Source organism: Balaenoptera musculus, chromosome 5, assembly GCF_009873245.2.
Source record: "Balaenoptera musculus isolate JJ_BM4_2016_0621 chromosome 5, mBalMus1.pri.v3, whole genome shotgun sequence".
Lineage (NCBI taxonomy): Eukaryota > Metazoa > Chordata > Mammalia > Artiodactyla > Balaenopteridae > Balaenoptera > Balaenoptera musculus.
In genome coordinates this window covers 140,376,988-140,397,710 of record NC_045789.1, presented here as the reverse complement: position 1 = coordinate 140,397,710, position 20,723 = coordinate 140,376,988, and the positions used below count along the sequence as shown (strand labels likewise).

Below are 20,723 nucleotides of genomic sequence, written 5' to 3'. Positions count from 1 at the left end.
GCACACGGGCCCAGATGCTCCACGGCATGTGGGATCCTCCCGGACCAGGGCTCAAACCCGTGTCCCCTGCATCGGCAGGCGGATTCTTAACGACTGCGCCACCAGGGAAGTCCCATTGTTACTTAAAAGAGTATTCTTTGAAAAGAGGCCTCAGCCTGGGAAGAGCCGGGTTTAACCCTCCTGCCCACCCGCAGCAGCAGCCCCAACCCAGGTGGGTGGGTCACCTCAGTGAGGGGACAGTGCAGAGGTCCAGGCGGCCCTCGGCCTCCTCTCCTGCTCTCTGCTCAGACCCCCGGCTGGGGCGGGGCTGGGGAGCAGCCCTAGGGGCAGAGGCCGTAGGGTCCTGGGGCCTCAGGACACAAAGCCAGAGCCCCTTCCTCCTCTGAACTGTCAGGAGGTGCAGGCCCACCCTCTGCCAGACCAACGAGGTCACTGGAGGTGGAAGGCGGGGCTCCGAGCTTCAAGTCAGAGTGTTCAGCTAACCGCTGCCCTGTCTCCCAGGTGAGGCCTTGATGTGAGGATGGGCGCCTAGGAGCCCGGCACAGGGAGGGTCCTGACCCGGGTGACCCAACTCGCAAGCCCACCTGAGGGGCAGGTGGCGCCCTCTTGAATCCCTAACTTGGCATCACATCTGACTCAATAACTCACATTTTGGCTAAAGAAGAGACCGCACAGAGTTCTCAGAGACCAGCCCACAGTGCTGACTGGGCTGAGGGGCAGCTTCGGCAGGGCCTGGCCAAGCCTGCTGTCACCACAGGGATGAGGGTCGAGGTCTGTCCGCCCCGTCTCCAGGGCCCGGCCAGCAGTGCCAGGCAGCCAGGAGTAGGACGCGCCCTGCGGACGGTGGACAGACCCGCAGGAGGCTGGGAACGTCACTTCTGACCAAAACCTCGAGTCATGTAACTGCTGTCGTTTGTCCTGACGAGTTGTCCCCCGGAGCACGGGGCAGCTGGGGATTCTCTAACAGGCCGTGACTCAAGGCCATTGCTTTTGCTTTGAATTCCCGGAACGAGAGAATCCAAAGCCCCCCACACCCTCCCGCTGTGAGGAGGAGGGACCCGGGGGACCCGGGGGAGGGCCAGCCTCTGTGCACCTGCACCAAGACCATGTGCCTCTGCCACGCTGCAGTGACCGCAGGGCATGGCCAGCACCCGACGAGGGCCAGCCCCCAGGCCCAAGCCGCAGCTCGTCTCATCAGTCCCCACACCTCCCGGCCCTCCTGCCTTCCTGTCACGCCCGACCACCCAGCCTGGGCTGCTGGCCGAGGCCAGACCGGGGGCCCGCAGGGCCTCAGGCCAGCAGCGGTGAGGAGCCCAGCTTGCCGGGCGGGGGTCCCTGCGATTCATCTTCACGGTCAGAGCCAAGGTCAACCAGGTGACAGCAAAAGTGCAGGGAGGTGGTGTGCAGCCCCGGAGACGAGGGTCGTCAGAAAATAGTTTAATTATGTACAGGTGGTCACCAGGCTGATTATGAGGGGAGACGTGAACATTCACGAACAGATTCTGGAGGACAGCTGAGCAGCGCGATCTACCCAGTGGACACGCCACGGATAAAACAAATCACAGACTGTGACACGTGTGGGAGGAGTGCAAATCGTCACCTTTCCTTCAGGACCAGAAGAGAAAAAGAAAGAACTCGGAGGCTTTGGAATGCTTTCTCTTCCTGCGAAGGGAGTAGCGCTGGCTCTGGATCCGCTGAGCGTGGCGGGCGCGACGTGATGCCAGCTGCAGCCGCGCCAGCCCATGCCGCCCCGGCCCCCGCGCAGCCCTCCAGGCCAGCCAGCAGCTTCCAGCTCCACGAGCCGCACCTGCAGCCACGACCCGTGGGCTCAGAAGAGCGGCCGGGAGCCCTGGCTCTCGAACTCGGCCCAGGCGTCGTTGAGCTCCATGAAGATCATCCGGGCGTACTGCTCGTAGGGCTGCCCCCGGGCCTGCGGGCAGGCAGGACGGCGGTGGTGAGGGCCCGGCCCGCTCCCAGGACCCTGCCCCAGCCCCGGCGCGGAGCCCGCAGCCCGTGCCCACCTTGTCCGGGTGGACCACCAGCACGGCGCGGCGGTAGTGCTTCTTCACCTGCGCCGGCGTCACCAGGTCGGCCATGCCCACGGGCGTCCAGCGGCGCTCGTCGTCCCACAGCGCCGTGTGCAGCGTCGACAGCAGAGCGCGGATGTTCCTCTCCTTGCCCTCCGTCCAGTCCAGGAGCTGAGGAGACGCCACGCTGCTGAGGGCGCGCCAGGCCCCGGCCTCTACCCACCGAGCGGCCAGCGGTCGCCCCACCGAGCAGGGATCTGACTGTGAGATGTGTGGCCCCGGCGTGGACCCCCGCCCCAGGTTCTGCACTGACCCCACCCAGGCATGGCCAATTCCATTCCCTAGGTCTGGCCGGACGGGACACAGACTAGACGGTGCGTGGAACCCAGGGACCCTTTCCTCAGTGGGACATTCACAGATGACCCGCCGTCACAGCCTTGCCCTGTCCATCCTGGGGTCCTTGTCACCCCCGGGGTCTCTGCGGCCCACGCCCCCCGACCGGGGTCACGCCTGGCTGGTCTCCAGAGGAGCAAGGAGCTTAACGAGCGTGAAGCCACACGTCCCAGCCACGTGGGGACAGTGGATCTTTCACCCCAAAACTTTAAGAGCAAATAAGTGTAGATGGAAGCCACTGTCCCTGCAAGCATGTCGGACAGAGGTCCTCGTGTGTGAGAGTCGGGGCCGCGTCGGCTGTGTCCCTCTCCCCACGCTCCTGCCCAGGGTGCCCCCCACCCTGCCCCGGCCCGAGCGCCCTGCACCTTCAGCTTGAGCGGGTCTGAGTCCCGCGCCTGGTCCTGCCTCCTCATCTCGGCGATCGTCCTCGGCCCCTTCCTGTCGGCCCGGGAGGAGAAGCCCTGGTTGGACAACAGGTCTTCGAAATCGTTCTCCGACACCCTTGGCTTTGGACCTGGAGGAGAGCAGAGGCTTCAGGGGCCGCGCTAAGTGCCCGCCCGACCGCCTGCCTGCTGCCTCTGCCGCATGGCCAGCTCGAGCACCCTCGGGGACAGCAGGGCAGCCGAGAAGACGGGAAACGTCCAAAAGAGCTGCCCGAGGCAGGAGCGCACGAGTGCGGGCGGGGTCACGGCAGGCATCGGGACCACCACCCCCGTGACAAGCGAGGCAGCCAGGCCTGGGCGGACCACCCAGCTGCCCGGCCAGCAGAGGCCGAGAAGGTTCCCGGACAGTGTGGCCTGGCCCACTGGGGGCAAGAGGGTCACCCACAGACATGCGTCTGAAATCATTAACTTCCATCCAAAGGGGCTCCCGCTGGGTCTCTTTAAACACCCTTTCCCGGGACTGGGCTCTGAACTGCACGAGGCAAAACGGGATTTCACCGCAACCGCTTCACGGCCAGCTCGAGAAACCACACAGGCGGCAGGAGAGGAAGAACTCACCGAAGCCGGGGGCACGGACCCCCCTCTCCTCCCGGCTGCCGATCACACTGAAGCTGGAGGTGTAGTTTGGCCGTGGCTGTACGCTGGCTCTGGGGGTTGGCTTGGCCTGGGGGGGCCACGGGGTGCCCTGGGCTGGGGGCCGACTCATCTGCCAGGAGCCACTGGCCTTGGGAGGGGGGACTGTTTTGGGACCGAAGCCCCCAGGAGCAGGTGCAGCGGGCGAGCCTGGGGAGACAGTTCACGTGGGGAGTGTCACTGACGGTACGCTGCCCCGGCGGGTACTCAGCCCTCGCGGGCAGAGGACACACCCTCGCGAAATGAATGTTTCAGGTCAGCCGCCAGGACGGGCGGCCTCTAGGTAGCCCACAGCTGGCCTGTCTGCAGGGGCTGGGCCGGGCGGGCTCCCCTCCCCACTCGCTCAAATGCAGGGCTGAGTCCAGGAAGCTCAAAACCAGCACCCGGAGCCCACAGGGCCCCCGACCAGCACCATGCAGGCGGCTGCTCCGTGAACGCAGGCACGTGGCGTGTCACGTGTGCGTGGTTCTGGGCCACTTCACATGCGCACAGATCCACACAAGCACTGCGTCAAGATGCCCCCGTTCTCCGTCCTGTGACCTTCACCTCAAGAACATTCTAGACGTGGAATCACAGGGCAGGCGGCCTTTGCGATGGGCTCTTCTCACTCAGGACCCACCCACCTGCCCGCTTGTCGCCAGCAGCCTGGCAGGCGGACGCGCCACAGAAGGACGCCGGTGGGTTCCAGTCTGTGGCGATTACCCACAGGGCAGCCCTGAGCACTGCCGCGGACACTCCCTGCTCAGCCCACGCGCGCCTCTGGGATAGACGGCGGTTGCGGGTTCAGTTCTGTGAGAACCGACGCCCGCCTCGAGTAGCCGTCCCGCACGCCCGCCAGCTCTGCGCCCGGCGCTGCACCCCATCGAGGACCCCCCGCGCCTCCAGGGCCGCCAGTGACACTAGACCTCTCCCCAGGCTGCCGTTCTCTTCACCGCTCACCCGTTTTCAAGTTTGATGTGTTTTGCTCTGTTTTTACTGTTCTTACATATCCTAGATAGTTGTCAGATACGTGGTTCAAAGATATTTTTCCCACCCTGTAGCTTTTCATTCTGTTGAGAGTCTTTAGCAGGGCAAAAGATTTCTTTTTGCTCAAGTCCAATTTATCCATTTTTTGCTGACGGATCATGGTCCAGGTGACACTAAAGGCTACGTCCCCACCATTTTCTCTTTTCTTCTAAAGGCTTTATAAATCTATGGCCAATTCTGAGTAATGGTCATCTACCTGCTGTTTAAGGTGTGAAGTTCAGGGTGAGGCCACTTTCTTGCTGCCCCAGCACCGTCATGAATGGTTTTGCACCTCTGGCAAAAGTCAGTTGGTCTTACTGGTGTGGGGCTACTTCCAGGTCGGTGATCTACGTGTCTGTCCTGCCCACAGCACGCAGGCACGGAGGAGGCCGGAGGCCTCGTGGGCTGAGTCTTAACCATCCCACTTCGCGTGACTCTCCAAATGACGTCTACAATAAGCTCGTCTGTGGCTGCAGGAACCCTCACTGGCACTTCTGGCGAGGACTGTGCTGACCCCATTGACCGCTGCAAGAGAACCTTCCCGATGTGGGTCGCCGGGCTGTGAGCGCGTCTGTTTACTGAGGTCTTCCCTGACTTCTTTCCTCGTTTGGTTTTGTAGCTTCAGGAGTCCTGTACGTGCTTTGTAAGAGTAATATGTTATATATTTCTTTTTTTCTTCTTTTGCAGGGATTGCAAACGGTGCTGTTCTAAATTTTGGGTTCCTTGTGCGTGTTGCTAGTGAACAGAAATACCCTTGGTGTCTGTTTGTTGATCCTGTGTCCTGAGACCCTCCTGAACTCACTCTGGGACCTGAAATGCTTTCATAGAACCCCTGAGATTTCCCACACAGACAGCACGTCGTCTGCACATGACAACACTGCCTGTGTCCCTTCTGTCCCTTTCTTGCCTGCCTGCAGCACCTGGGCCGACCCGGGGGAGTGTGTGGTCTTCTGAAATCCAGCGCAAGCCTGGCGGCAGGACTCTGCACATGCTCCCTATCAAGTCCACGGGCTTCACGTTACTGGTTTGTTGAGTGTTTATCACAAGTAGGTGCTGAACTCCGGGGAATGCCTCTTCTGCACCATCGATGTGATCACGTGACTTCCCTTCCTAGGCCAGTTAACGTTGTGTATACATATATATATATGTAAATATATATAATTTTTTAAAAAATTATTTATTTATTTTGACTGCGTCGGGTCTTAGTTGCAGCACACGGAATCTTCTCTAGTTGTGGTGCTTGGGCTCCAGAGCATGTGGGCTCTCTAGGTGTGGCGTGTGGGCTTTCTAGTTGTGGCGCGTGGGCTCCAGAGCACGTGCGGGCTCAGCAGTTGTGGTGGGTGGGCTTAGTTGCCCCGCGGCATGTGGGATCTTAGTTGCCCGACCAGGGATTAAACCCACGTCCCCTGCATTGGATGGCAGATTCTTAACCACTGGGCCACCAGGGAAGTCCCAACATGTTGCATTCTGTTCATAGGTTTGGAGATGTTGAACCAGCCTTGCTTCCTAGAATAAACCCTACTTGGTTGTGGTGTGTGTGATTGTTTTTTTTTTTAATGATTTTTTTTTGATGTGAACCATTTTTGAAGTCTCTACTGAATATGTTACAATATTGCTTCTTTGGACACGAGGCCTGTGGGATCTTAGCTCCCTGATCAGGGATCGAACCCTCACCCCCTGCATTGGAAGGCAAAGTCTTAACCACTGGACTGCCAGGGGAGTCCCCTGTGTGATTCTTTTTATACACTGATGAGCTCTCTGTGCTGACGACTGGCTTTGATTTTTGTGTCTGTGTTCATGAGGGATGCCGCCCTGTGGTCTGTAGTTTCCTTTTGTATCGTCTCCATCTGGTTTTGGTATCAGAGTAACACCAGATTCATAAAATCAACTGGAAAATATTTCCTCCTCTTCCTATTTCTTGGAAAAGACTGTGTGGAATTGGTATGAATTCTTTAAACATTTGGTAAAATTCTCCAGTGAACCCAGATGGGACTGGAGATTTCCTTTATGGGAGGTTTCTAACTATGAATTCATTTTCTTTATGATTACAGACCCACTCAAATGCTCTACCTCACACGGGGCACATCTGAAGAACTTGTCCACCTCACCTCAGTCCCAGGACTGGTGCTGAAGCCTTAAGTCCATTTCCCTTCAGAGCCTTTGGGGTCTGTGGACATCTTGGGTTAACCTCTCTTTTTTAATCCATCTTAGCAGAGATTTGTCAACTTTACTGATCTTCTCAGAGAACTAACTTTTTGATCAACCCATTTTCTCTAGTTCTCATTTTCTATTTCATTGATTTGGGCTCTTTATCATTTCCTTCCATTTGCTTTGAGCTTATTTTGCTTTTCTTTTCAAACGTCTTCAGGTGATAACTCACAATACTGACGAGACGTTTCCTCTTTTCCAAACTACACGCTTAATGCTATGTGTTTCCCTCTTGGCACTGCTTTAGCTGCATAACCCAAGTTTAGATATGTCGTGTCTTCATTTTCATTCTCTTTGACACGCTGTTTTATTTTCCTTGAGACTTCCTAAATAACCCGTGTTATTTAAAACTGTGTCATTCAGGACTTCCCTGGTGGCGCAGTGGTTAAGAATCTGCCTGCCAATGCAGGGGACACGGGTTCAAGCCCTGGTCCAGGAAGATCCCACATGCCACGGAACAACTAAGCCCATGTGCCACAACTACTGAGCCTGTGCTCTAGAGCCCACGAGCCATAACTACTGAGCCTGCGTGCCACAACTACCGAAGCCTGTGTGCCTAGAGCCTGTGCTCCACAACGAGAGAAGCCACCACAATAAGAAGCCCGCTCGCCGCAACCAGAGAAAAGCCCAAGTGCAGCCATGAAGACCTAATGCAGCCAAAAATAAGTTAAAAAAAAAAAAAAAAAGTGTGTCAATTTCCAAGAGTTTGAAGATTTTTCAGTTATCTCGCTGTTACCAATTTCTAGTTTGATTCCATTTGATCATGGAATGATACGGTCTGTATGATTTCAGTTCTTTTAAGTTTGTTGACGACAGTTTATGGCCCAATACATGGCCTTTTGGTGGTTGCTTGGGTGCAGGAGGATGTGTGTCCTGCTGCTGTCAGGCAGTGTCCTGTAAATGTCCCACAGCTTTGCTGACTTTCTGTCTGGTGGCTCTATCTTTGTTGACAGAAGGGATGCTGAGGTCTCCAACTAGGATGTGAGTTTGTTTCTCCTTTCGGCTCCATCAGCTTCATGCAGGACTCTGTTTTCTGAGGGGGTGTGACGGAGGGCTGGGGTCACAGTGCAGAGCTGAGGGCTGGGCTCCATCCTGAGAACGGGCGCCCCGGATCCCGAGAAGTCCTTTTCACCACAGGCAGCCCCCGAGAGGCTCCGAGTGACCCCACACTGTGCTCAGACAGCCCAAGACAGAGGCAGAAAGCCCAGGGCAAACCCAAACTTCCAGGAATGCTCTCAGGGAGATACCGAAACCTGAAATGCCAGGAAGCGTCTGGGGAGATGTTATTTTCACCTAAAATTCCACATGCCTCCCGACTGCCAAGGGACGAGAGGCACTCCTGGCCTCCAAACAATTAACGTCCCTAAAAGTTTTCTCAGAAAAGTTACTGGCAGTGAATTCTGCTCCCTGGGGAGCGGGGCAGGCCCTCTCCACGCTCCTGTGCTGAGACTGCTCCCAGATGGCCCCCCAAACACCGCTATGCCCGCGGAGGGCCAGACCCCAGCACCAGTTTTGGCAATTCCTGGTGTTATCTTGGTAACAAGCTCCTGGGATGAAGCAGATTGGGCCTTTCCTGGTGTCGCTGTGCCCTGGGCCTTGGTGGACAGGGTGAGGCCCCACCTCGGGTAGGCGGACACAACACCCCAGAGAGAGGCCTGGTGCTTTCCACGTGCCCGACACGGCCCTCAGTTTACCTTGGAGGCCGGAACTGAGATCGCTGAGGTCCGCAAATGGGTCCTGGCTCTGAGACTTGGTCTGGCTGGCTGGGGGGCCAGGAGGGGCCGGCTGGCCTCTAGGAGAGACGAAGGGGCCTGGAGGAGGGCAGGGGCATTAGATCCAGCACACTGGAGTAGATGCGGCCTCTGCCCTCCCATCTCACGCTCCTGAAGGCCTTGCTCAGCGTTGTCACTGCACCTGGGACGTGGCCACACTCGCAGCCCGAGCTGCCCACATGGCTCCGTGTGGGAGGTCACCTGACAGCTCGTATAAACTGTCCTGGGTTTGTCCTACCACCTCCCAGAATCCACCTAAAGTGTGAGTGCACTTTACGACATCCGTTCATTCTAAGTACAAGGTACTGAAACGTCTAAGTAAATCACTGTCCTGCTCCTAATTCCCGTGTCATTCAAGAGTCAACTGTAAGGTCATTACAAATGATGGCAACTCATATATAAAGAGCTCTTACGAGTTAATACAAAAAAGGTGAATTTCCCGTGCAAAAAAATGATTAGAAAATGTGAAACAGTTCTCAAAAGAAATATAACCAAAAACATACAAAATAATAAACAACCTCACGCATAATGAAGAAAAGCAAATTGAAAGAACTGACAGCCTATCAAACTGGCAGAGTAGTATGTTTACAGTTACAGCCCATAAATTAACAAACAGGACTTAAGAGAGAAGCATGTCACAGGCGTCACAAACACCACTGCCTTTGAAAGCAAACCACTACCAGAAACTTCCCCACGGGAGAGAATCCCGATGTATGGAAAGAAGGACAGACATGACAAAAGTGAGACGCCAGAAGCACTCTTGTCCCCACAGACAGGGGACAGACCAGGATAGCCTGCAGCCTCTCAAGGGCCCTGCAGGGCACAAGGAAGCGCTAAGGAACATTCTGGGTGAAAAGTTCAGAACAAGCCGAATGAGCGCCCACAGGAGCCGCGCGAAGGGACTCGGGACAGTGGCAGGAGGCCCGGCCAGAGCGCCCCTGGGGCGCTGCTCCTGCCTCCTCCTCTTCTGGGGGCCGGGGTCACAGTTACGCCACGTGCCGTACCTTCTGCAGCTGGTGCAGCGGCCGGGGCCTCAGCCCAGGCGTCCCATCCTCCCAGCAGGTCCGGGTGGCTGGTAGAGGCTGTCATCTTGCTGGGCTCCGCTGGCAGGTCACCTGGGAAGACAGCAGCGCTATCCGGTGTGTCCCCGGTGGGGCGGGCACATGGCCTTCACATGGCCTCCTGGGGGCCCTAGGGGACAGGCTGGCCGCAAGCCCCATCTGCGGCAGCCCCGGGGGCGCCCTCCGTACCGCCCTCCACGTGTGGGCAGGAGGCACACCTGACGGCCGCCTGTGCGGGAGGCGGGGGGCCGAGGTGCCGGGCAGCAGCCCCTGCGGCGCTCCTGGCCTAGCGAGGACCCAGGCAGGGCTGTGCTCACGCACCTCTGGGGCCTCCAACCGGCCTCCCTCCGCACGGGGGGAGGACACATCACACGGTCACTGCACTGACCAAGTGGATGCAGGGGGTCAGCAAGAGAAGCCCACAGGGCGATGCTGAGACTAGCGTCCGCGGTCCCTCATCTGAAAGGGTCTTCAGAGAAGTCTCCTCCCGCCATGGCTGGCCACACGCCGGTGCCCCAGAGCCTGCCTTCCCACCTGCCCTGAAACCCAGCAGGGCATACAGAGTGGACACTGGCTGCGTCCCCTTTCTGGGGGAGGGAGGATCGCACTGCCCATCTCCCCCGGCCCTGTGGCCCCATCCCCGGTGTGGAGACCGCACTTACCCAGATGCAGGAAGTCGGTGCCGCGGGCCAGGGGTGGAGCGCTGTGGGTGGCAGGGAAGGATGCAGGCAGGGTGGCTGGAGAGTCCGAATTAAGAAATTCACCAAAGAGGTCGGGCTGGGAGTGGGGCTGGGTGTCCGGGTCAGATGGCAGGAGAGGGTCAAACGGGTCCGCTGTGGCAGGACACCAGGAAGCAGGCGGACATGAGCGCAGGCACCACAGCGCACGCCCTCAGCCCAGAGGATCGGCTCCGGGACGGCCCTCCCACGACCCCATGGCCCCGAGAGGGAGGGGCAAGGCGCTGACCCCCGCCTGTCTCAGGAGGTCCTCTGGGGGCTCGCGGTCTCCCTGAGCGGCAAACTGCCGTGACCTCTGGGCCCACTCCTGCCGGCGGCACCTACCGGCCGGGACCGTGGTCCGTGCGCTCGGGGCAGAGGCTGGGCTGGTGAAGAGCAGGGCCGCGTCCCCACCGAGCAGACCGCCTGCGGCACCCTCTGGAGCAGCCGCCGGGGCCCCCAGGAGGCGGCTGAGCAGGTCCGCGTTGCTGGGGGGGCCCCCGCGGGCCTGCGTGGGGGGCGCCGGCCCTGCCTCGGAGTGCAGCCCCAGGAGGTCCACACCGTCCTCCTGTGGCAGGTCCGGGCCCGGCGTGTCCTCGTCGGCCACGTCCCCGCTCTCAGCCGAGAGCGTCGGGGCTTCCTCGTCAGACGGCTCGCTCACACGTCCGTCCTCGGCCGCGGCAGACGGACCCTCCTCGGCAAGGTGACCCTCTGGGCCTGTCGCGCAGTCCCCGTCCTCTGAAAAGAAGACAAGGGTGGGGCGGCTGCGGCTCAGTGCGAGGGGTCGGCACGGGGAGGCCCGGGGGCAGCGCCAGGCCCGCCTACCCACCCCGCCAGTCCAGCGTGTGCAGAAAGCGGTCGGCGTTCTCGTTGCTGTGCGGCGAGTCCAACTCCGGGGGCTCGGCGTCCGCAGGCCCGGCCTCGGCGTCATACTGCGCAGAGGAGCCCGGCTGCCTGGGGAGCTCTGGTTTTCCTGCAGGAGGGGGATGTCAGGCCACCCGGCCCAGGGCAGCAGCCGGTGTGGGGCTCCGGGGCCCAGGCCCAGAGCCAGGAAGGGCTCACCACCGCCAGAAACCCACACGACAACCAACCATCAGTGAATGGATCCCAGCGTCACCCAGACGCTGCCCCGGGGGCACACGCGTACCCCGGAAAGCACACACGCACGCACACACGTGCACACACGCTATTCAGGGACACTTAGCTGTCCTCACACAAGAAAACAGAAAAAAATGCAAACCAAGAACATGAAGAAAATTGTTATGTGGCAAAGGAAGTCCCAAGTCCCACCCACCAGCGTGCTTCTGATGCTACTTTCAGTAAATGCTATGAAATAAGCCGACACAACCCTGCTGAATCGGGGCGGTGGGGGGAGGAGGGGGTTGGCCAGGAACAAACTCTGCTGTGAGGCGGCCCCGCCAGCTGGTCCCAATCGAAGCCTCGACTTCTTCCAGGTCATGTTCAAAGTTGACACATGTCCAGAAAATGCACCCCTCCGAAACAGCGAATGACTCAAACCTGACCCTCCCGGGGGTCCCAGCCCCGCCCCATGACGACCCCGGCAGGACCACGTGGCTTGGGATCCAAAAACAGACACTGGGCCACCCGCAGGCATGCCCAGAAAACAAGGGTCTCACCAAATTTAGATAGAATGTCTTGCTGCTCCTCCCGGCTGGAAAACAGGATCTTGGGGTTCAGCCCCCGCATGCTCGCACTCTCCCAGGGTGGGGCCTCGTGGCCGGGCCTATCTCTGGGTTCCACCTCCACCTCCAGGTTCACTTGAAATAAATCGGGATATTTCTCCTGAATGTCACAAGCGTCCAGGTCATACCTGCATTTGGGAGGCGAGATGCAGGTTAGGCACGACCATGGGCACTTTGGGTATCACCCCAATGTTCACTGGGAAACGAGTGCGGGGCAGGGCCGCGTGCTCCACAGGCACCCCGGCCCCTGCACTTCATGCTCGGGACGTTCAAGCCGCCACTGAGCAAATGGTCAGAGGGACCTGCAGGGGTCTGTGCGCAGTGGGGCCCATCCACACCCGCAGAGCAGGACCCCCGCTCCTCTGTCAGGGGAGCGCTCAGCCCTCACTCCTCAGGTTCTGGAGTTCAAATCAGGTCCTCAGAGCTTAAATGCACGTTCCCACAAAAACAATGCCAGCCATGCTGGCAAAATCCCCCAACTATTAACAGATGCCCACAAACCAGTGCCTCTGGAATCTGGCTGCAGGGGTGGAGAGGCACCAACCTGTTCCCACTGGGTGGGACGGGGAGGGAGGCTACCTGGGGCGGCGGCCGGGGGGGCCCGGGCCCGGGCAGGACACTGGTAACAGGGCAGCCCGCCAGTGGTGACTGTGGCTGCCATGTCACTGAACTGCCCTCGTCCTGTGGCTCCGCACCTTTCGAGGGGACTCCTAAGATCACCTCTGCTGACAGCATCAATAAACCCTAGTTCCTCAGCTAGACAACAGGCTCCCAGCTGTTCCTATTTTATGCTAACGTCTGTTTGCACTACTTACTGCTTTGTGCCTCTAAGAAGAGTAAAGCAACAAAAAGAGAAACACAAAAAAGAACGCTGGGGCCCTGAAGGTCTGAGGAGTCGAGGGAGGGGCCCTGCCGTCCTCTGCAATGTCCAAGAAGGGCCTCCAGGCAGAGGAGGGGCCGCAGGAGTGGTCAGGGGTGGTGGTGAGGCCACAGCAAATTTTAGTTCTTACTTCCCTGGATTCAACAAAATGGGACGAGCGAGCACGCGTGACCCCAAATCCTTCCCACTCCTCACGGACACGGCCGCCTCTGCGCAAGGAGGGGAATGAGGGGTCTCTGCAGGGGCGAGGCCGGGCCCACGTGGGCGCAGGGACAGTGGCCGCACTGCCGTGTGGCCCTCTCAGGCTCCCGGCCCAGAGGCCGCCACGGGCTTCCTTCCTGAGCAGGCCAGGTGCCCACGAGAAGACGACGACACAGGCGACGGCTCAGCCGGGCAGGAACAGCTGGCACGGGGGCCGCAGGTGGAGAGCCCGGACAGCGCTGCTGGCCAAGGGGATCCGGTGACCAGCGAGGGCCCGGGGAGGGGCCCACCCACGAGGAGCGGAGGCCCAGAAGCAAGGCGGGGAGAAGGCGCGCCGCCTCTACAAGCTCAGCTCCAGGGCAGCAGGGCCTCGGGGCCACTCCGGGCACCATGCTGGTGGCCGCCCACCCCCGCCTCCCTGCCCGGCCCAGCCCCAGAGACAGCCCCCCCAGGCTGGGGTCTGCCCACCCGCCCAGCAGGCCAGTGAGGAAACAATGAGGTCTGTGAGCAGAGGCGCAGCCCCGCTGCCCCCAAGGGCCCGGGGTCTCAGAGGGCAGAGGGCCAGGCCCCGCTGGGCAGGCCCTGAGGGGGGAGCCTGCCACGCTTGGCCGGGAAACAAATGCATCGGCTTTCGTCCTGACTGTCACCCTGCCCACTCACACCCGCTCGGCACCCCCTCCGCACTCCCAGGAGGCACCCGAGGAGTTCCACAATTCTTCTGCCAAGCGTCCTCTTTCAACCACCCGCGGGGCACCCCTTGCCTTTCTCCTATTAAACCGACGCGTCCACTTCTGGAGGCGCGACACGCACAGCGAAGCAGGAGGCTACGCACGCGCCTCAGGAAAGGTCATCCTCGTGTCAGCAGGCCGTTCAGAATAAAACACTGCCTCTTTCCAGACCCCAAGAAGGGCCACGCCCCCAGAGGCGGCCACTCCTCGGGCCTCCGGGTGGGGCCCCACGGGAGGCCCGAGCGGACGTAACAGGGTCACGGACATGACATCACAGCTCACTCTCCATCCGACTGCCGACGCCACGGGGGCCTCTTCTCAGTCTGGAGCCGTCAAGCCTAAGGCCCTGGGTACGTGGCTAATGACGCCCCGTGCACGTGGGGAGCGCTGAGGCAGGAGCTCTTCACAGTTCTCATCACAGGAAAACATCTAACTCCGCGGGGCTCCCACGGGGCTCCCCCCGTTGCCCTGCCCTCGCGGCTCTAACCTGCTTCCCTGGAGACGAGGGACGTGCAGGACGGCCCAGGTGCTTGATGGCCGTGTGGATGAGCCAGTCAAGCCTCCTGCCTGCTGTTAGTGGGTGTCGTCCTCTTTTCGTGCTGTGCTTCTCCACGTGTCCGCATCTGACACACACGCTGCAAACATCTCGTCTGCCTGAAAACGTCTTTGATTGGCTTTCGCTTCTGAAGGATGACTTCACAGGGGACAGAATTTCAAGTTGGCAACGTTCTCCTCAGGCACTTCCTGAAGACGCCCCCGACTCCGGCTCCCACCCCTTGGTTAAAAGGCAGCTGCCGGTCTCCTTACTTTGAAGGCCCCTCCCCTGGGGGCTCTGAAATGGTCGTCTTTGGTTTTCAGCAATTTGCAACATGCTGAGGAAGGGGTTTCCTTCCTTCTTTTATATAAACTCCTGTTTGCTGTTTTCAGAGTTTTTGATTCTATGGTTTGATGTTTTTCATCAGCGTAAGGAAATTTTTGGCCAGTGATTTTTCCAACATTGTTTCTGTTGTGTCCTCTTCTCCTTGGACTCCAAACAAAGGCACGCCTGACCGTTTCCCAGCCCCCAACATCCCTGCGACCCCCTCTGTATCCACCTCTCTCTCTCACCATTGTTCCTCTGTCTACTCTGCTACCGGGCACACGGCTCAATTCTCAGTTCTAGCTGTGACGTTTCTCAGTCCGAGAGTCACACCTGCCTCCGTTTTACACGTTCCAGCTCTGCGGTGAATTCCCCCTTGCACTTCCCTGAACACACGAGATGGTCGTCAATGCCGTCTCCCAGCTCCAGCATCAGGTTCACCTACGGGCCTCTCGCCCAGCTCTTCCGCTTGGTCTTCAGTCATCTGGTCTCTGAAGAGAAATGTCTGAGGACACAAGGACACCTGAAGCTCTGGGACTACCTTCCTCCAAAGGAGAAAATACCCGAAACCTTAAAGTGTGGCATTCCTCGTCTTTGTCACGTTGGCACGTAAAAAAAAAGCATGAGGTGCCAATGTGGAAAACACACTAAAAGACAAGAACACGGAGACTCTTAAAGGAGCAACAACGGGCAGAAACACAGACGTGCCCACAGCCCACGACGCTGACGCTGTGAGGGCGGCTGGGCGGCTCTCCCTGAGCCCTTACCACGGGCAGCCCTGGCGCGGCACTGCCCTGTGTGAGCCCTCCCGGGACCCCGGGCGTCAGAGCTCACGGCCCGCCCGGGACCCGGGGCGTCAGAGCTCACGGCCCTCCCGGGACCCCGGGCGTCAGAGCTCACGGCCCGCCCGGGACCCGGGGCGTCAGAGCTCACGGCCCGCCCGGGACCCGGGGCGTCAGAGCTCACGGCCCTCCCGGGACCCCGGGCGTCAGAGCTCACGGCCCGCCCGGGACCCCGGGCGTCAGAGCTCACGGCCCTCCCGGGACCCCGGGCGTCAGAGCTCACGGCCCGCCCGGGACCCGGGGCGTCAGAGCTCACGGCCCGCCCGGGACCCCGGGCGTCAGAGCTCACGGCCCGCCCGGGACCCCGGGCGTCAGAGCTCAGCGCTCCTGGGACCCCGGCCAGTATCAATCATGCCGCACTTGTCTGCACACCAGCCACGGCTGGGGGTGCTTGTGCACCCCGACCCCTCTCGTCCGCCCCCCTCAGTGTGACGCCAACATACTTTGCAAATTTCACAGTAGCTGCATTCCGAGGCACAAACCCTGTGTGGAACTGGATCTGGAACATCTTCATGGACGCCATCTGCAGGGAGAAAGCGAACAGAAGGTCCTCAGGCCAGGAGCGCGATGCCAGGCCCTTCACGGGTGACCAGCTGAGAGCCCCACGCCGGGCTCCAGGGCCGGGGACACACAGAGGCTGGGGCAGCGCCCTCCCCAACAAGCGGCTCCTTGGGCCCGTGGGGAGGCCCCAGGGCCACAGCCGGGCAGGCTCTGGCTGCAGTCCCCTCTGCCCCTGCCACACAGGTGGGGACACAGAGCTCTCACTGCGCTTAGAGAACCAAGCTCGCCCACGAGCCCGGGGCCGCCCGGCGCCCGCTCACCTTAGCCTGCAGCCTTCCTCCCAGGGTGGACCTCGCGTGATAGATGATGATAAGCACGTCCCCCTGGACCGTTATGCCCAGGGGAATGACCGCTTTGCCGTCCTCGATTTTAAAATCCCTGGAGAACAGAACCAAGAAAAACAGTGCACTTGGGTACGAGGTGCACCGTTCTGATGAACTGCGACCCACAGCGCCAGTTTCTTCTTGCGTCGCGGGTTTTTCTGCCAAATGACGTCAGGCGTGGGGGGAGGATGGTCCAGGAGAGGACTTCCAAGGAGCCACCCAGCACGAAGACCCCGAGAACTCCCCCACAGGCCCCGCCGGCCCCGCCTCCATGCCCCCCGCCCAGCCGCAGCCCCAGAGCACAATTCCCTCCTCGACGGCCCCCAGAGCATGAGGCCACGGGGCAAGGAAGGGCCTGAGCCCTGAGCCCACCTCAGCTTGTCGTACTCCTGGGACGTGGTGGTCATACGCTCATCCCCCACGTAGACCTCGCAGAAGGGCCGGCAGCCGCTCCGCTGCTTGCTGAACAGGGGCACAGGCGTCATGACCACGGCCCTCACCAGGATGGGCTTGCTGTGGGGCGTGATGGGCTCCTCTGCCACCATGTCGCACATGTACTCGATGTACCTGGAGGGCAGGAGGCACACCATGTCACACGCGTGTTCTGTGCAGGAAACGGGCGTCTCACGTGTGCTCCGTGCTCGGCCCGCGCACCGCGTCACACACTTGCTCTGTGCAGCCCACACACCACACGTGTGCTCCATATGTGCCCACGTGCCACGGCGCACCCGTGCTCCATGGCTCTGGAGCCCATCAGGTCGTCAGTCTTTTTTCAATCACACGTAAGCATCTCATGCTATAAATTTCACTAAAAGCGACGTTCCAGTGTCATCTCATGAACCTTATGTTGTAATTTTCCTTCAGTTCAAAATATCTTTAAATTTCCCTTGAGACTTCCTCTCTGACTCACGGGCTACTCATAGGTAGATTGTTTCACTTTGAGATATTTAAGGCTTTCCAAAGCCACCTTGCTGTCACCGATTTCTGGGTTAATTCCACGATGGCCTGGGAACATATCTGGTATGATTTCTGTTCTTCCCCATCCGTTGCGGTTTAAGAGCCTGAAACATGACACTTCTTCCCAAGGGCTCTGCATGCACGTTTCTGTCGTGGGTGCCCTCTGTGGCTCTGAAGCGACCTGCCGGCTTGTCCCACTGGTCACTGCCAGGGACGCTGTGACCGTCCACGTCCTGCTCTGTGGACTTGGAATCGGCTCCTCCGGCTCCCTTCGGGGGTTCCGCGGCTCCTCTCCGTGGTACCGCCGCAGGGCGTCCGTCTCCTGCACGGGTCTAACCCGTCTCCCGGGGAGGGGCAGGAGCCGTGACTGGCTTCAAACTGACAGCAGTCGACACTCCGTCTCGCCAGAGCACTCTGGCCGCTCCCGACGGCCGCGGTGGAGACGGCCGCGTGGCAGGAGACCCGGGTGCCTCTCGCCGACAGCAAGAAGCCAGGACACCACGACCCACGTCCACAGACCACAACCTGAGTGAGCTTGGAAGCAGATTCAAAACTGAAGAAGAAGGAGATGCCCCTGAGTCAAGGCTGAGCTGAGAAGGCAGCCTGGCCGGCGCTGAGCTGGACGCCTGACCCGCAGGGACGGAGGGCACAACACGGGTGTTTCAGCAGCGGAGCCTGTCGCACGTGCCCTGCACCCAACCCTCCTCCACCCCCGCCGTCAGTGCTACGGTGCAGGCCCGCAGGCAGCGTGTGCTCGGCGAGGGGCCCGACACAGGGGACACTGAACCGGCTTCCCGGCCAGCCGGCCGCCTGCCTGCCTCTCCAGCCTCGACTTCTCCTTCCTGATCTCCTGGGTCACCCGAGCACGTCCCAGGCCTCCGCTCGCATCCTCTGCTGACGTAATGATGGCCCTTGAGAAGAATCTTCACTGTTTGCACCTCCACTCCCGCCGCCCACCTTCCGGAGCTCCTGTGTGTGGCTCTCGGCAGTGTGAACGCCAGAAGCCGAAGTGGGTTTTCCACGTGTGTATTTTGTTCTGAGTCCCACTTGGTGTCCTCTGAGCTTCCTGGGTTCGACGTCTGCCGTTAATTTGGGGAAATTCTCAGCAACGCCTCCTCCGTGCTCCCCCTTCCTGCTCCGTCTCCCCTGGGGGCCCCAGTGGTGCGTCTGTCAGACCATCTGAGATGGCTTGACGGGTGTTTCGGTGAATGACATCTACAGACCCCTCCGAGGTCGCGGCCCTCTCCGTTTGGGTCTTCCTTGCTCCTCCCCGCCCCCACCCCCGTCATCAGAGTCTTGAACGCACAGACCAGCGACCAGTGACTCCAAACGTCCCGTCACGGTTCCGGGTCTCAAGCGAAGGCTGCTTCGTCCGTCTGTCCCCAGGAGATGACCTTGTGCCCCCTGAGCAGCAGCCTCCCTCTCTGACCTGTCCTGCAGGGCACAGACCACCCCCCGCCGAGTGCCCTGTGGGTGGGTGCCTGTCCCTCCTTGGATTGGGGGTGAGCCGATGGCTCCAGGATGGCTCTTCTCCAACAGGTTTGAAAAAGTCGTGCATCTGAAGCAGGCGCCGCTCTTTTTTAAGCTGTTGGGGCGGGTGGGGGATGACACTCTCTACACCTGCACGTCTCCAAGGAAGCAGCCTGGGGTCTGCTGGGGCCCCGGGGCCAGGCACACACCGGCAACAACGATACTCTCCTGGCTCTGACCCCCGACTCTGAGCGCTCCTGAGCGGCACCCCAAGCTGTTGGGGAACCCCGGATGTGCCCAGATTACGGGAAGGTGACACGCTGAAAGGGTCGGCAGCCTGTCACCCATGCTCCGCGGCGCAGCCCTTGCTCCGCCACGCCTTCTGCATGATGGACAGGCCCGCCCCTGCCCCCCGAGCCACACGGAAGACACGACCGCGGGCCGGCTGTCTCGGAGTACGCCCTGCCCCCGGGCAGCGAGCCATGGGGTGGGCCTCACAAGCAGGAGTGGGTCAACCACCCCACGCCGCCATCAAGGCAGTGCAGCCACCCCGAGCGGGAGGAGTGACCACAGCGGCCCCTCACTGGCCTGGACGCCTTCCCGATCTCCCTGCCAGGGCGGGGGAGGGAGGCAGCAGGGCCGAGGAGGCCCCGGCTCTCCCCACTCCTGGGCCCTGTGCTGTTCACGCCAAGGCCCTCCCCACAGGGGAAGGAGGTGTTCCCCCAGTACCCGAGGGCAGTGAGCAACTCCTCAGGCCTCAGCGTGAGGCTCCCCTCTCGCTGCAAGGTGGGTGGAGGTGGGGAAGGCGGTCTGGGAGCAGGCAGTGGCCCCAGCGGGCAGGGGCCGGGCGGTGGCCAGCTGCAGCCCCGGGGAACCATCTCCTGTGAGTCGTCAGCAGAGACAGCCTAGAAGCTGTGTGTCTCACGGGCCCTGACGTGGAGGACACACGGCGGTGCTGCCACACAGCTCCCAGATGCCACTTCCCCTACCGAACGGAGCCACCAGGCCACGTGTGCAGGGGCGGCCCCAGCGCCAGCGAGCAAGTGACCTCACGTGCTAGGAAAGCTGGCGCCCAGGCGCCGGACAGAGGCGCAGCCCCGCTGCTTGGGAGCCCCGACGGGGCAGAGATGCGGCTGCCCCGACTGCGCACGCAGGCCCGCGCTCCACCCAACGCCAAGGTCCACACTCGCGTGAAACCCTGCCGTCTCCCAGCGCCCACAGCTACGACCTGGCCACGGTGACGCCGCACCCAGGCCCCACGGCGGACGCCATACCTTTTGTGGGACGGCCAGATGCCCGGCGGGCAGCGCTTCATGCTGAACATGTACACGGCGGCCTCCGCGGTGCTGAAGAGCCGGCAGAAGCACAGGAAAGAGCAGACGGCCACGGCAGACGCGGCCCTCCCGTCCTAGGACAGAGGCACGGGGCAGGCTCAGGCGGCACTCACTCCCCCAGGACAGTCAGGGCCTGCGCCTGCGGCCGGGGCTCATCAGGGGACTCAGGAAAACCCACCTGATGAGGTGAGCATTCAGGGAGCGGAGAGAACACGGGCTCCACAGCAGAACACACGAGGCGGCCGAACGCGTGCCGCTCTGTGTCAGGGTCCCCACCCGACCCCCGTGCGCGGCACGCCCATGCTCACCCTCACGAACCCTCTGCAGTGCCACCCCTGGTGTGACGGTCACCCACACCAGGACGGCAGTACTGACCTTCGAGGGCGGGTTCTGGCAGGTGCCCCACTGGGTGTGATACCCACAAACCCTCAGCCCCTGGGCTCAGAGACAGGGTCCCAGGAGGCAGGCTGGCCTCTGTACGTGGGTGCTGCCACGAGGGGGCCCGCACCTTCCATAAAAGGGGTCGGGGGGGGACCCTCAGTGAGGGCAGTCTTCTGCCAGAAGGCCCTGCTGCCGGGGACCCGGCTGTGACCCACAGAAGGTGCCA

At 60.9% G+C, this 20,723-nt stretch overlaps 1 protein-coding gene across 7 annotated transcripts in view; it reads right to left on the bottom strand.

Moving 5' to 3' along the window:
• Positions 1-326: 326 nt before the first annotated feature.
• The window catches only part of GAK (cyclin G associated kinase), a 53,607-nt gene continuing 33,210 nt past the window's right edge, over positions 327-20,723 (bottom strand). For 2 of the 7 annotated variants that reach the window (XM_036852862.1, XM_036852865.1), the window contains 14 exons: positions 20,057-20,190; positions 16,728-16,922; positions 16,293-16,410; positions 15,915-15,994; positions 11,896-12,089; positions 11,088-11,231; positions 10,604-10,996; positions 10,205-10,375; positions 9,486-9,596; positions 8,404-8,520; positions 3,422-3,646; positions 2,786-2,934; positions 2,022-2,198; positions 665-1,930 (listed from right to left, as the gene is read on the bottom strand). In XM_036852862.1, the coding sequence (XP_036708757.1) occupies positions 1,829-1,930; positions 2,022-2,198; positions 2,786-2,934; positions 3,422-3,646; positions 8,404-8,520; positions 9,486-9,596; positions 10,205-10,375; positions 10,604-10,996; positions 11,088-11,231; positions 11,896-12,089; positions 15,915-15,994; positions 16,293-16,410; positions 16,728-16,922; positions 20,057-20,190 (2,310 nt within the window). In that variant the 3' untranslated portion in view covers positions 665-1,828. Of the gene's footprint in view, positions 1,931-2,021; positions 2,199-2,785; positions 2,935-3,421; positions 3,647-8,403; positions 8,521-9,485; positions 9,597-10,204; positions 10,376-10,603; positions 10,997-11,087; positions 11,232-11,895; positions 12,090-15,914; positions 15,995-16,292; positions 16,411-16,727; positions 16,923-20,056; positions 20,191-20,723 lie in introns of all 7 variants that reach the window. The other 5 variants (XM_036852861.1, XM_036852860.1, XM_036852859.1 and 2 more) reach the window with 5 other exon arrangements.